At 51.7% G+C, this 14,426-nt stretch overlaps 6 protein-coding genes across 6 annotated transcripts; 2 read left to right on the top strand and 4 right to left on the bottom strand.

The window, feature by feature from the left end:
* Positions 1 to 25: 25 nt before the first annotated feature.
* On the bottom strand, positions 26 to 544 carry J4E87_005477 (uncharacterized protein; the record flags this gene model as incomplete). The annotated part of the gene is made up of 1 exon (XM_049377090.1): positions 26 to 544. The coding sequence occupies one exon, from the start codon at positions 542 to 544 to the stop codon at positions 26 to 28; it is 519 nt and encodes a 172-aa protein (XP_049233315.1).
* Positions 545 to 3,619: 3,075 nt separating this feature from the next.
* J4E87_005476 (uncharacterized protein) lies at positions 3,620 to 5,050 on the top strand (the record flags this gene model as incomplete). Its single annotated transcript, XM_049377089.1, has 4 exons — positions 3,620 to 3,997; positions 4,070 to 4,312; positions 4,368 to 4,889; positions 4,940 to 5,050. 4 exons carry the CDS (start codon positions 3,620 to 3,622, stop codon positions 5,048 to 5,050), a joined length of 1,254 nt encoding a protein of 417 aa, XP_049233314.1.
* Positions 5,051 to 6,458: 1,408 nt separating this feature from the next.
* On the top strand, positions 6,459 to 7,037 carry J4E87_005475 (uncharacterized protein; the record flags this gene model as incomplete). Its single annotated transcript, XM_049377088.1, has 1 exon — positions 6,459 to 7,037. The coding sequence occupies one exon, from the start codon at positions 6,459 to 6,461 to the stop codon at positions 7,035 to 7,037; it is 579 nt and encodes a 192-aa protein (XP_049233313.1).
* A 1,409-nt stretch (positions 7,038 to 8,446) lies between these two features.
* HIS1 (ATP phosphoribosyltransferase (ATP-PRTase) (ATP-PRT)) lies at positions 8,447 to 9,592 on the bottom strand (the record flags this gene model as incomplete). The annotated part of the gene is made up of 3 exons (XM_049377087.1): positions 8,447 to 8,685; positions 8,735 to 9,394; positions 9,448 to 9,592. The coding sequence occupies 3 exons, from the start codon at positions 9,590 to 9,592 to the stop codon at positions 8,447 to 8,449; spliced, it is 1,044 nt and encodes a 347-aa protein (XP_049233312.1).
* A 1,071-nt stretch (positions 9,593 to 10,663) lies between these two features.
* J4E87_005473 (uncharacterized protein) lies at positions 10,664 to 11,632 on the bottom strand (the record flags this gene model as incomplete). Its single annotated transcript, XM_049377086.1, has 3 exons — positions 10,664 to 11,365; positions 11,445 to 11,539; positions 11,614 to 11,632. 3 exons carry the CDS (start codon positions 11,630 to 11,632, stop codon positions 10,664 to 10,666), a joined length of 816 nt encoding a protein of 271 aa, XP_049233311.1.
* Positions 11,633 to 12,231: 599 nt separating this feature from the next.
* J4E87_005472 (uncharacterized protein) lies at positions 12,232 to 14,014 on the bottom strand (the record flags this gene model as incomplete). The annotated part of the gene is made up of 3 exons (XM_049377085.1): positions 12,232 to 13,653; positions 13,703 to 13,932; positions 13,987 to 14,014. The coding sequence occupies 3 exons, from the start codon at positions 14,012 to 14,014 to the stop codon at positions 12,232 to 12,234; spliced, it is 1,680 nt and encodes a 559-aa protein (XP_049233310.1).
* Between the last annotated feature and the right edge of the window lie 412 nt (positions 14,015 to 14,426).

Here is a 14,426-nt window from a genome sequence, read left to right as displayed (position 1 = left end):
CTATATCTACACAAATCGCTTTTGTTCATACGAAATCGTCCCTCGAAGTGACAGTGGTGGTGATGGTGATATCGCCCGGGTCCTTCGGCTCATGGTTCCAAGCGTTGTTCCCATGACTCTCCCTGAGTATCGTCTCCTCGCTTGCTGTATCACTGCCCATCCGAACTGTTGTCTGTAAAACACTCTCCCCAGGGCCCATGTATATTTTATCCGACTTCCTACTTCCATCCATACCACGGCTGCTCTTGGACTTGGAGTACTCCTTGAGTGGATAGGAGTTCTGGCCTGAGGAGTCGCCGCGTGAACCGTATTTGATGCGGACGTAAAGTGGCCGAAGAACGGGGACACACGCGCAAACAATCGTGAGGAATACTTCGGTGGAAGACCAAAGAAGCATACTCGCGGTGTCGTACACATAGTTCTCCATTGAGGACATGGATCGCAGTTCAATGGTACGGACAACAGAGCACGCACCGGCAAAAATGCCCAAAGAGAGACCAGATGCGATCGTGATCTTATCCTTGCGTTTCATATTGAGTCCCATGATAATGTGCCAAGCTAGGAACGGTCAGTGTCTACTTTGGAGGGGTACACAGCAGGGTAACGTACGAAGGAGAGCGAGAACGAAGTCCATAGCTGCAGACCAAGCGCCCATCGTTAGACCGACCTCGGTGAAGTTCAGCCAGCAATAGCCGCCTTCGATTGTCTGATCCCATAAGAACGCCGATGGTACACACTGAGTGTACAGAAGCGTTGTTGTGATGATGCAAAGCACTGTCGTGCTCGCTATGCAAAACCAGAGGATAGCAATGTGCCATCTCTTGATAACAATGCGCAGGAGAAACAGTGCTACTGAACCCTTGGAGGCAGCTATTCCCATGATGCAGATGCCTTGACCGATGGCTTCCCACATGATCGATTTGGAGTAGTTGAGGTCGAGTCGTACAATGTCGGCCGTCTGTTTGCCAACACCATAGGTGATACCAACAGACACGCAGCCAACATAACCGATGAAGGTAGCCTTCGAAAGTCAGTTTGTTGAGCCTTTGACTAACTACCAAGTTGAAGTTTGTGAATAGGTGTAAACTTACCAGATTGACCAACATCAGTACGTCGTCCCATCCGATATTTCTCACGATATACTGTCTTGTGTACATTCGCAATGCAACAAGCACAGTGCCAAGGACGACTTGAGACCACATCACCCCATTGAGTATATCCGCAAAATCCGCTGGCTTGCCCATCTTAATTGCTGGTGTCTGGGTATGGTTGAAAACCTGGGCGGGGCCTCTCTCCTCGTCGTTTGCTATTCCAGTGTGCCGCTGATGAGCGTGTAGGCTTGTGTCCAAAGAAGAGACAATTATGGATGAGGTGAAGGAAGCCCTGTGCTCGGCACAAAAGGTTTTATGTTCAGATCAACGACTCGAGTGGTGGCAAGGAATGTTAGACTGACGCATCTATAACCTCAATTGTGACCTCGAAGACACCCATGCTGAAGAGCAAACATACTTGCATGTACGTCCACGGCCCGAGCGCATCATTGCAACCCCGTTGTGGCTATGGGAAACTGAAGGGGGGCCGGGTTCCCAAGCCAAAACAAACCGCTAATTCTCGGGACCTGCATAGGCAATCAAACGCGGCATAGTATCAAAGCTTTGTTGCCGTTCTTGTCGCTCTCATTACCCTGCAGAGAGGCGCTATGAGTGAGGTTTCATGCATGCGAGGCCTCGAAAAAAAAGCAGTCCTCCGTTGAATCCTTGTGTAGCTTGACGTTGGTAGACTGTTTTTACTTTGCCGCCAAATTAGTTCCCGTCTTCTGCTTCACTTCTTCCCAGAGTAATTCATTCTGCATACCCAGGAGAGGTGTTGATCACAAATCTTTCGCAACTACCGGAGCAAGATACCCCGTTGGCGCTTCATGTGTCAAATTGCCTTGTATCTTGCAGCTTGCATAGCACGAAGGAAGAGATGAAATGCTTTTTCTTTTACTTGCGGGTTGACGCAGCACAACCTGCGGTCCAACAGGACCTGTTGTTCATGGGTCCGCTTCGTCTGATTCGCTGAGGGCCAGTTGTCCGCGTGATGAAGATTGGCCCAGGTTGAGCGCTCAGGTGGAGTAGGATGGTGTTCCTTCACCGTTCAGCGATGAAGCTAAATGTATCAGGACCAATGAGTGTCCAAAGCTCGGAGTATGCGACTACCGGTTATCCACTGTCCCCGAATGTGGAGGCCTATCCGGTTTGAATCTCGTAACATCCCGTCTCTGGAATGCGGTGCTGTGCACTAGTCAACTGGGTCATGTCCTTCGCGAAACCTTGGATCGTTCATGCTACGCAAGTGGCTTCGAGATGGCATTGCGAAAATTTGTTCTTGCATGCAGAATTCGATGATCTGAAGTTGTACAGGAACGTTTGGCCTTTCCGTGACGGGCCGTTGCCCGCACTACTAATCATGAGGGTCAGCTGTGGGCCACACCAGACTCGGCTAAGCGATCTTTAGTGGCGTTTCAATCGCACATCCGACGGATCAACCTCGGTCTAACCAGCAGCGGCGTGCGGAAAGGAGTGAAGGAGCGAAGGAGTCAGATCCTACGAGGCAGTTTTCCAGGACTGTGGAACGCAGATAAGCGTGTTCATCTGCGCCGTTCTCCGGGGACTGTCAAGAGATGCATCCTGAGGTCGCATCCAACATAGGAGCTTGGTGCGGTTGGACCTGCAAATGGAGCGAACCTCACCTGCCTCACACCTGCTCTGCAAGGCCCGGTCAGTCCCCACATGATTAGCCTGTGTTAGTACCCGTGAACCGTAAAACTCCACACCTCCCGCTGTCACTCCGTCATTAGTGCAAGGGACCGCTTCCCCGACATTCGCGATGGCTGGTACGACCAATGGCTAAGCCTAGGATTGCGATAAAAAGGTGGTGGGAAAAAGCAATACACGCCATGCTTGTACGCAAGCGGCGCCTTGCCTCGCTCAGGGCAAGTTGGACTTCCAAGGTTGGCTTCACCAGCACCACGGCGACCAAACAAAGGGGACTCGATCCTGGCCCCGTCTTCGTACATATGCTAGACCGATACCTGAACATGCGGCTACTAGGTGATTCGCAACAATCTGAAGCGGGAAGGCCTTGTCACCTGCATTACCATATTCAATCCTCTTCCCACTCCTGGGGTTGTGTCCTTTTTTCCTTTTCAGAATCACATTGCATGTGCGGAGTTAAGTGACAACATGGCATTGGCAGGGTTATTCGTGAAGGTAATCGGCCTCGGAGCAGTCCTTCTCATCACTCGATACGTTCTGGCTTACTTGCAATCCCCACTCAAATCTATTCCCGGTCCCTTTCTAGCCAAATTCTCGGATATCTGGCGTTTCCTAAATCACTATGGGCAAACTCATATTGAGACCCAGAGGAAACTTCATGAACAGCATGGCGATATCGTTCGTCTCGGTCCCAATACCGTTAGTGTTGCTGATGCCAGTCTGATCAAAACTATTTACAACACTCGTGGGACGTACTTGAAGGTCAGCGCATGGAACACAGCTGCTATTGAAACGACTGCTGACATTACAATAGAGCGATTACTACGTAAGATATAGGCAGTCGTCCTTAGAAGTGGATCATGCTAACCCTCCTTCGGTCTATCAACGACGCCCTACAAGATGGGCATCTCATTCAAAACATCTTCAGTACGCGCAGCAATGAGTTCCACTCCAAGAATGTTAAGCCAGTTCAAAAGCTGTATAGTCTTCAAAATGCTCTTCAGATCGAGAGTATTATGGACGACAACCTCCGTACCCTATGCAGTCAACTCGACGCCCGCTTTGTGGAAGGCGCCAACAAGGACCAGACATGCGATGTTGCTGATTGGATCTCATTCTTCGCATGGGACTTCTTGGGTGATATGACCTGGAGCAAGCGTATTGGCTTCATGGAACAGGGTACAGATGTTGGCGATATGCTTGGAACCGCTGAACGTGTGATGCGCTATTTCTCCGTGGTATGTTCTACGCTGAGTCAAAAACTTATCAAGGCTGTTACAATTGCAGAACTTCTTACTGACATTCGCTAGGTCGGCCAAATGCCAGCCCTTGACAAGTGGCTCGGAAAGAACCCCAAGTGGCCACGCTCGCTCTATAGGTTCGATGACTTCTCCGTTGCTGCCGGCTTCTCCGTCGAGCGGTTTATGGAGCGTATGCAGAAACCTGAACTTGGCAACGGAAAGAAAGACTTTCTCAATGGCTTTCTCGAAGCAAAGAAGGAGTTTCCGGACCTTGTCACCGACAACGAGGTTATTGGGTACATGATCATCAACGTGAGTGTTTCATGGCTGCGCTGTAGCGTGAGTAGAACTAACACCGCTCCTGCAGATTCTCGGCGGTGCCGATACCCTTGCCATTGTGATAAAAGGTATCTTCTATCACATCCTCAAGTCATCAGCATCCAAAGAACGCCTCGTCAACGAACTCCTCTCTGCAGGTCTCTCCTTCCCTGCATCCTACACTGGCATCGAACAGCTACCCTACCTGGATGCATGCATCAAAGAAGGTCTCCGTATGCATCCCGTCGTAGGTCACATTCTCGAGCGCGTCGTCCCTGCAACAGGTCTTACATTATCCAACGGAACGACATTGCCGCCAGGAACAATTGTCGGAGTGAATCCATGGGTCCTTCATTACAAGGAGAGCATTTTTGGGGCAAAGCCCCATGAGTTCCGTCCGGAGCGATGGCTGCAAAGTGAACGCGAAGAGTCTGGCGCGTACGAGGCCAGGATCAAGAGGATGAAAGACGCAGACATGTCGTTCGGAGGAGGCAACAGGATCTGCCTTGGCAAGCCTTTGGCACTGGTAGAGGTCTACAAGGTGGTTGCGACAGTATTTGGAAGATATAAGGTACGTTTTGACTTCTTCTGGGTGTGGATGTGAGTGCTAATGTCTCAAAGATCGAGCTTGAGGATCCAGAAAAGGAATGGGATCTACACAAACAATGGTTCGTATGGCCGCATGACATCAAGGTCAAGCTGAGTCCACTTGAAAGCATCAGCGCGCCATGAGTATCTCCATGCGGAACGGCACCTAGATGAAAGTGAATGAAGCATGCGACACACCCACACACAGTTTCGATCTTACAATACTACATTACCAAGGGAATCTGCGATGTGTTCATGGTGTATTTGCGATCTTCGCGTGTGGAAGTTTTTGATCAGTGATACTGCGTGCCCCCATGAACTTCGTTAGACATGTAAACATCTCGAATGTATTGTCGCCCTCATTTGAGCATGTTACGATGCGCGGAAGCGATCCAACATCATCGAAATCGTCATCAATCACGCTAACCTCTTCGGTCTTAGGAGCACGGCCCTTCGGCTCTGGCTTCGTTCGCCGCCATTAGTTCTTGCATCCCAGCGTCGCCAACGTGCGTGACTATACATCTTGTGTCTTTTCAGTTGCTTACGACATCTTCACGTGGCCGAGATGGTACGATTGTCGGGACTTCAGAAAGACGTGTTGTCTCTCTACCGACAATGCCTAAGAGCTGTGAAGCAGAAACCAACGGTATGTCAATTACAACACTATGATTACAAACACCTACTCATGCAGTCATAGGAGACGCAGTCGCATTTCCGGGACTTTGCAAGGTGCGATCAAGTTAGATGAACGATATGCTACGACAGCTAACGAGTAGCTCCAGATCCGAGTTCCATAAGCACCGGGATGTCGGCAAGAAGGACTTCGGTACCATCGAATATCTGCTTCGAAGAGGAAGAAATCAGCTAGAGACATGGTCTGAGCCAGGCATCCGAGACATCCACAGGTAGCGGGGGAATGCAGGATCAAGGCACGAGGAACGAAGCGGCGCACCAGTGAGCGAGCACCCAACGTCACCGTGATACAACCTGTTAGATGAACATCACGCAATACATGACCGAATTGCGGGGTACACGGGCCTTGTGCAGCAGATGCCTCACATGTCGCTCCCAAGGCGTTGGATACTTCGAGCGCGGACATCACGTGATATGGTCTGAGCCACCACCCCGAACTTTCTAGTCCCAACTCGCCCCTCACCGAAGCAGGATCAACCTGGAGATTGCCATGATAGTTTCCCTCAACAAGAGCTGGAAGCCTCTCATCTCACGATCTTGTCTGGTCGCGTACGACAACATGACGACAAACGTCGTGTTCGAAAGCTCTAGAAACTCCCCGAGCCATCTCCGAGGCTTCTCACAGCATCGTCGTCGACGCAACACCAATGTCTCTCCGCAGTACGATCCTTCCAGAAACTCATCTCTCGGGTATATATAGCCTTCGAGGCATCTCTCAAAGCTCATCATCAGAACAACAAACAACGAGTCTTCTATGCAATCAATCCGCTCTACAATCCAACGAGTTCCTCGACAACTCAACCGCATCACCAAGCCTACAATCACAACCACTCGACACTTTTCCAACGCACCAGCAACAATGTCTCTCTTCCCACGATTCACTCAGGAATTCGCTCCTATCTTCCGTCTCTTCGACGAGTACGATAGGCAAGCCTTCCGCAACCTCGACCGCGAATTCACCAACGTCCGGTCCTTCACTCCCAAGTTCGACGTGAAGGAAACCAAGGAGGGCTACGAACTCCACGGAGAACTCCCTGGTGTCGAGCAAAAGGACATCAACATCGAATGGACCGACAACAACACGCTGACCATCTCGGGCCGCCACGAGCACGTCCGCGAGGAAGGTCAACGCCCTCAGGGCTTCATCGAGAACGGTGAAGCTTCCCAGCAGAAGAAGCTCCAGCCCAAGGTTGAGGACGACCCCAGCGAGTCCAACAAGGTCGCCAAGCAGTCCGAGAACAAGGACGTCTCCAAGCACGACGAGAACAAGGCCAAGTACTGGGTCAGCGAGCGCTCAGTCGGAGAATTCCACCGCTCCTTCGCCTTCCCCGCTCGCGTCGACCAGGAAGCCGTCAAGGCTTCTCTCAAGAACGGTATCTTGAGCATCCTTGTTCCCAAGGCTCAGGCTCCTCAGCCCCGTAAGATCAGCATTGAGTAGATCGAAGCGGCTTGATTGAACGACGATGAACGACGACGAACGACGACTTCTCTCCTTTAATGAATCAGCGAGCGTGGCATAGCAATGGAGTTTTCGATGGGTTATTGTAGTGTTTTGGGTTAGTTCTGTGCTGGTAGTGGTGGCAGCATTCACTCTCTTAGTCGGACAGTGGTATTAGGAGTTTGTATGTAGCTAATCGCAATGTAACAAATTTACATTATCCCCCGTGCCGGTTTCAGTGATGGTCTGGTTGGTCTTTGGCACAGTCTCCTCGGTATCCAATATCAAGTGTCCTCTAGTTCGATGTCTTCGGTCTTGGTAACAGCAACCACGGGTTGAGATAGTGCTAGACCGACCGGATCGTCGCTGAGATCGACACGGGGTTTATCGAACTCATCGCTTTTTACCATCTAATGCTGATGGTGATGTTTCATTGATCTTTGAGATACTCTAAGTGTTCAAATCGTGAGACAATGAACTGAATTTCATGCTAGGCGGATCGCGCGTGATGTTTTGCTGTCTTTTGTGCTACATGATGTGCTAACGTGTGCGGAGGGGAGCCACTGTGAGACGCGTGGGCATCGAATTCCACAACTACTACCACTACCTTATTCAAAACGACTTCACTCTTATATCCTTAACGAAAGCATAGCCATTCCCTCAAGCCTTGTACTACACGCAGAAATGCGCACCTGCTACGAGCGCAGGCAAAAAATAATCGCTATGCGTCGCACCTTCCCTCGTCATGGGTCCAAGACGACCCATCAGCAAAAAAAGAATGATCATCTCGCAATTGTGGAGAAGGATGTTATGCATCCTCCGGGAGCTGGAAAGGCTGTTAGAACGATGTTGAATGGTGTGGAAGAGGAATAGAACGTACTCGAACCCGGGCCAATTGCTTGGAAGGCAATTATCCTACCGTTGGACCAAGAATGCTTGATGGAGGTTTGCAAAACGCAAGCGAATATGTACCACGTAATTCTTTCTATGCGTAGCATCTCGAGCAACCCTCTGCTCAGCAGTGCTTGTGATACTAGCGGTCTAAAGCTACAGATACGACCTTGTGGATAAGGTCCTGCGATACTTAGCGCCGAACTACTCACTACATCGTTTAGACCGCGACCCACAACTTGCCCAGTCTGGTAACAAAGGTTCAGGGTCCGCAAATGCGCGGTAAACATGCGGGACTTGATAGCAAACTTCATGGTAAAATTTCGCAAGGCAGAGCTTGTTGAACACGAGAAACACGGGAGCTTCTGATTCTATAGTAGTCGGTCACAAATCCAAAGAGCGGACCGTCCAGCGAGTATACTAAAAGCTTTCTATATGGTCCTCATCTATCGCATGCACATGTTGCGCAGAAAATGTAGACCAGATTATGCCTCCATAACCCATGCGCCATGCGTCGCTCAATCACCCGTTCTCGAGTTCTCGATCTTTGTTACGATGAGATCGGTGGCCCCGACCTCCGTCAATTTGTCCATGGCAATAGCAATATCTTTCCTTAGCACCATAGCCTGTACAGCCACCCAGCCATCCTCTTCCAACGCGTTGACGGTGGGGGCGCGACGTCCGGGAGTGATCTTGCGCGCGATATCGAGTTTCGATCGGTCGATGTTGTATGTGCACAGAACGTACTTTTGTGCAGCTGCGAGAAATTAGTTCTGCTGATGAATGCGGAATTCGATGCGACTTACTGATGACACCCTTTATCCGAGCGGTGATCAGCTCAACCAGTTTGGGATCTGATGGGTGCTTTGACTTGATGAGAATGGCGCTGGAGTCGACGACTGTGGAGATGGCCTTGAGGCCTGCAGCGCGCATTGTCTCTCCTGACTCCACCAAATCGACAATACCGTCCGCGACACCCAAAGCACATGCCGCTTCAACACTGCCGCCAACGTACTTGATGACCGTCTTGAGTTTCGCTTCGCCATTGGCTTCGCCGTTTGTGTTTCCAGCTTGCTCGGCCTCGAGTTTCCGGAAGTACTGCTCAGCCAGATTGGTGAAGCTGGTGACAACATTCTTGCCGATCAAGTCCTCTGGCTTGGCTAGGTCGCCCTTCGCGGGGACTTGTACCTGCAGACTGCATTTTCCAAAACCGAGATCGAGAACCTCCTCTACGCCGCTGGTGGCAGTAGGTGGTGCAACGCACTCGTGTTCTGCGACTTGGTCGCGCCCGGTTATGCCCAAGTCTACGCGACCTTCTCCTACGAAAGTCGGGATATCAGCGGCGGGTAGGAAGACGAGTGCGAGAGGGTGGTTCTTGACGAGTGCGATATCGAGACGGGAGTGTCGGTGGAATTGAATGTCTGAGCCGTGGAGGAGATCAAGACATGCTTGGTGGAGGCGGCCCTCTGCGATGGTTGTTAGCCTATGAGTCCAGCCAGTAGTAATGTAGGCGACGTACTCTTAGGCACCGCAAAGAGGAGACGGTCGTTCAAGCTGTTTCCCAAAAGGTCAGTCATGAAAGGAAGACTTCTGCTACCCTGTCGCGCTCGTTGCGCAATGCGCTCGATCTCACTCGCGCCTTCAATACCGTTGGTGTACCCCATGGTCATACAAGAAGCTTATCAGAAGAAGGAAAAAGAATGGGGAAAAGAAACAATCAAAACATACGAGTTGACGAGATCCATGGCTATGAATCAAGCACGCAATTGCTAGGGTTTGTAGTATGCAGACGCGCGCTGTGCACCCTCTAACAAAGACTTGAATGGGGAATTCTGCTACGGGCTAGGCCACGAGTCCCACGTCGGCACTTGCAATTGGATGCGGGCTTGGTGCCGTGGAGAGGGCTAAATGCGCGGGCGGCGTCAGACCAGATATGTGGGCTCGAGTGGGTGGATGTGTGTGTCGTTTTGTAGTGTACAAGATTGAGGCGCGTCTCGAATGAGTGACTCAATGAGGGGTAAGAGCTACACGTGTAATGCGCCAATGGCTGTGAACCCTCAAAAGCATAGTAACTGAGCGCACATATCGCTGGTATCGGGCTTAGGAATTCTCTGGCTCACATCATCCCAATTGGTGCATGAAATTTGGTAGCCGTGACTGACTGGCGCGTTCAATTTTTTTTGGCGGGATGACGTTCCATCAACATATGTTGCCCCGCGTTGCGATGCGTCGGAGTTTGACGAAGCGGCATTGGCCGGCACCAACTCAATCTCAAGTTGGCTCACTATCGTGTCTGGACTGTGGGCTGACAGTAGTATATCCAGGTTCCGTAACCATCGCTGTTGGAAGAGGGTTGATACACACTTCACTACCCTATTAATGTGTTCACGTAAAATGTTTCAGTATTAGGTGGGAGGAAGTACCATGCTCAAATTGTAAGGATCAGACATCTACTGTCTACGCGCGTCTATCTATAATGCACTACATATGCATTAAACCTATGCCGCTTCATCTCGAAGCACAACCGTGAAACAGAGACGTCAAGCGCAAGACGCCATGCACGCATGTTTCCCTTTTAATTCTTCCTGAAATGACCAACCGCGACTCCAAACTGAATGATGAGGAACGAACTCCAATATGAAAGGCGCATACATAGGAAGCCTCGTCATGCCTCACATGAAGTCATCACTATAATCTGTTAGCAGTTGCGAAAGCCAGACGGGCTCAAACATGACTTACTCGCCGAAGTCGTCGTCATCGTATGCCCTGGTATCTGCCCTGACGCCGACGTCTCTGCTCGCATTGAGTGTAGTCTTGGTCTTTGCAGCCTTGCTCTTCTTTCCACCCTTCTCAGCAGCCTTCTCTTCCTTCATCTTCTCGTTGCTCAGTGTTGTCAGGCCAGATGCAATCTTCTTAATCTGCTCACTCGGCAGATCCTTAGCAATCTGCTTGGTGAACTCCTGTAGGAACAGCGAGTACTGGCCCTTCTTAGAGTTGCCAGCAATCAGAGGTGTGAGAGTTTCCCGGAGCTTAGTAAACTGGTCCTTGGTGTTGGGGTTGAAAAGAGCGAGGGAGGAAAGGTCGATGGCGTTGCCCGGGTCGGACTCGTCGGCGATGGTGATGGCTTTACCGGTACGGGCCTTGGGCGCGACGCTCAGGTCGCCAAAGAGTTCCTCAGCTTGAGCGCGCGAAGCGTCGAGTTCTGCCTGGCGCATTCGTTCGCGGCGTTCAGCCTCAGTCTCTTCTTCGTCGGTCTCGCCATCTTCTTCCATCTGCCGCCGACGTAGCGCGGCCTGCCTGTGCTCCTCGATCCTTTGCGCCTTGGACTTGTGGTTTGCCTTTGCCTCTGCGTCCGCCTTAGCCTTTGCCTCGGCGGCCTTCTTTGCCTTCTCGCGTTCGACTTCGGAATCTTCGGCGGCATCCCATGAATCTAGTACCTATTATGTCCAATGTCAGTCCGATTGGTCGTGGCGGGGCTTGAAGTATTCAAGCGCGGGGCATGGTGGGCTGACGCACATCGTCGTCTTCTTCTTCATCGTCGAACTTGCTGCGGCGCGCGATAGGAGCCACCTGTGGGGATGTGGGAGGAGTGCTGCCCTCATCCTCGTCGTCTGCAGAACATGTCAGTCCCAAGTTTTTGCATGATCATCTTGAACCGCGCGCAGTGGCAGCGAGCATGACGTACCCCACTTTCCTGGTGCCATGGTTGCAGTTGTTTGTGAAAAGGTATGGGCTGTGTGTTGTTGGAAGTAATGTATCCAAGGGTTCCGACGGCGGCGCAGGGTTTTATGGGCGAGTGGTGTGGGTGAAGGAAATGATCAAAGGTTGACTACGGCGCAAGACAATGGTTGGGCTTCTGCAGGTGTCGCGCGTGGCTCGCTTGATCTACCAAAAATTAGCTGCCCAATCACACATGGTACGCCACATTCACTCTTTACATGCACACCTCAAATCGCTACGACCCTTGTGTTTATTGTAGGTGGATCGCAGACTAGAACTCGCAGTACAATGAAGTGATGCATGAGGAACTTTGAGATTCCATTATTGCTGTCCTGCTCACGCTAGGCCATGCTTCGGCCGCAGGCGCCTTGCAGCCAGATTGTATCAGCCATCTCATATCTACAAGACATTACTTCTTTAGCCTTTTCCTTCACGCCTGTCAAGGCTTCAAGTACAATGAAATCCCTATATCTAGCTAAACAACAAAGAAACAAGAACGGAAGATGAAACTCGAACCCAACCAGGACATTGCCAGAACATGTTGGAAGCAGACGAGTTGTTGGGAACAAAAGACCCGAGTTTACTACTCGGGAACCTCCCAGGGTCTCCAAAATTTCCACCCTTCTCTAACCTCTCTAGGGCCCTTTCGTTTCGAGCTGGAAACACCGACCAGTCTTTCGATACCGACTGTGCCCTCGGCCCGAAGGAACTTCTCTTGATCAATCTCCTCTCCGCCTTCCTCTTCATTTCCGTTGTGTAGAACAGCAGGCCAAAGCACACCTACTCCGTCACCAGCAAGCGTCGTCTCGAACTTCTCGAAGCCTTCCTTCTCTAATTTGACCTCAAGAGAGTCGAGAATCTTGTACTTTAGCTTTGTGCCGTTGGATATTACGGATGCGGCGCCGCCCCCGTCCGCTTCGGAAGAGGCGTCAGATTCGTCTGATGAGGTATCGTGATGCGCGCCATTCGCATGACCGTTGGTGAGGGCTGGTGGTTGGGGCTTAAGAATAGTAATAGCGCATCCTCCGCCTCCTGCACCTGTAAGTTTTGTCCATCCGATGCCCGTGTGATCGATTATCTCGCGGATACGCTCAAGTTTGGGATGTGAGACGCCCAAGGAGACGAGTAGCCCGTGGTTCATCGTGACGAGCTCACCGAGATGTCTTAGTGAGTCCGGAGATGTTTCATCGAAATCGGGAGATGTGAGTAGTTTGTGTGCAGATTCCGTCACTAGGCCAATAGCATTGAGGATGTTTTCTGTGAGATCGGGATGCACCTTGAGAAGGTTGGCGACCTTGGCGACTTCTGTTGCCGTACTGCGCGACTGCCGTGTGTTGACAAGCAGCAGTGGGAGCTCGGGGAAGCTATGCAATGGTATGACCAGAGGTGGCTTGTCGTAATCCCTCCGCTGGAAGAGAACCGCTTTGCCGCCCGAGGAAACGGTATTATCGACACCTGAGGGATTTCCGTGTATGCACATCTCGCCCACGAACGCCCAGCGGTTGATTCGCTCGATGTTGAGCTCACATTCTTGCGGAGGCTGATCCTGATGAGGCCCGCTGAGTGCGCGTATCTGCAGCAGCATTGCCGTGCTGAGGCAGACGGATATACTGGCGCTACTGCCCAATCCAGCACCAATGGGAATGGTCGATCGTAGTGTGTAAACGCACGGAGGGACTTTGCGCGACGCGAGGGAAAGGAAGAGGTATAGGAAGGAACACGCGGAGGCGTGGTGGATCTTGCGTATCGACTCGGGGGCTTTCGGTGATACTTCGTCGATGAAGGGCTGGATGGCGGCCATGAGGTCGGGGTCGAGCGAGGTGACGAGGTCGTAGTAGTACTTCTTCTTGCCTGACTTGGAGAAGCTGTCCCATGGCAGATCATCGATATTCCACGTGTGCTCCATCTGTATGTCGGGGAAGCGCAGTTTAACGGTCCGATTCGATTTGGAGAGGAACGAGACGTGGAGGTAGGAGCGGAGCGATATGGCGGCGGCGATGGCAGCCTGCAGCCGGTCAGCACATGTCCCGACATGATTGTGCTATTAATCCTACCTTGCCGTGCACTACCGCGTGTTCTCCGTAGACGATGACCTTGCCGGGTGCAGAGACCATGAAAGGAGGCATCATGGGTGACGACTGCTTCCGGAGCAGCGCAGGCGCGCCGTTCGGCTTCGTTGTGGAGATGGAAGGCATGTCAGAGGCCAATTGCGCGGGCATGGAATCTATAGGTGAGGGTTCGGGTGTTTGGGTGGAATGCGACGATGTGCGCGGGTGAAGGCTCGCTGCGTACGGATTAGCCATACAGGACTCGGACAACATCGGGACAATTGCCTTACCGGGCGCGTCGACGGTTCGTCTGCGCATGCTGCCGTTTGCTGCCATGGTGGGTGGAAGAAGAAGAAGAAAAGCAACAGGTGACAAGTGAGCGTGAGTGAATGGAGTAGGGAATTGGCCGTCAAGGAGGCGCCGTGCTCGACGGGCGGGCCAAGTACCAAAGTCGGGCGAGGTCATTATACATGGGCTAAGTCGGCGGCGGACTAGTGATCAGCTCCACCATGCAGGAACTGACGGGGGTAATCTTGCATCCCTGTTTCTGGAACCGCCCTATGGCTGCCGGTACATTTCCAACAAACAAATGTCCCGCCATCGCCCCGAGTGGGCTCTCTCCTCTGTGACGCAATCCAGTCCTCACCGGTGGCGCCGTCATGTCCCATTCACCTCAGATGCTTGGGCGCAGTCACGCGAACAATATCAACACTGCCCCTTGCCTTTGCGC

This window comes from Alternaria ethzedia (genome assembly GCF_023757985.1).
Source record: "Alternaria ethzedia strain BMP 0044 chromosome Unknown scaffold_11, whole genome shotgun sequence".
NCBI lineage: Eukaryota > Fungi > Ascomycota > Dothideomycetes > Pleosporales > Pleosporaceae > Alternaria > Alternaria ethzedia.
This window is presented reverse-complemented; position numbering and strand designations above follow the sequence as displayed.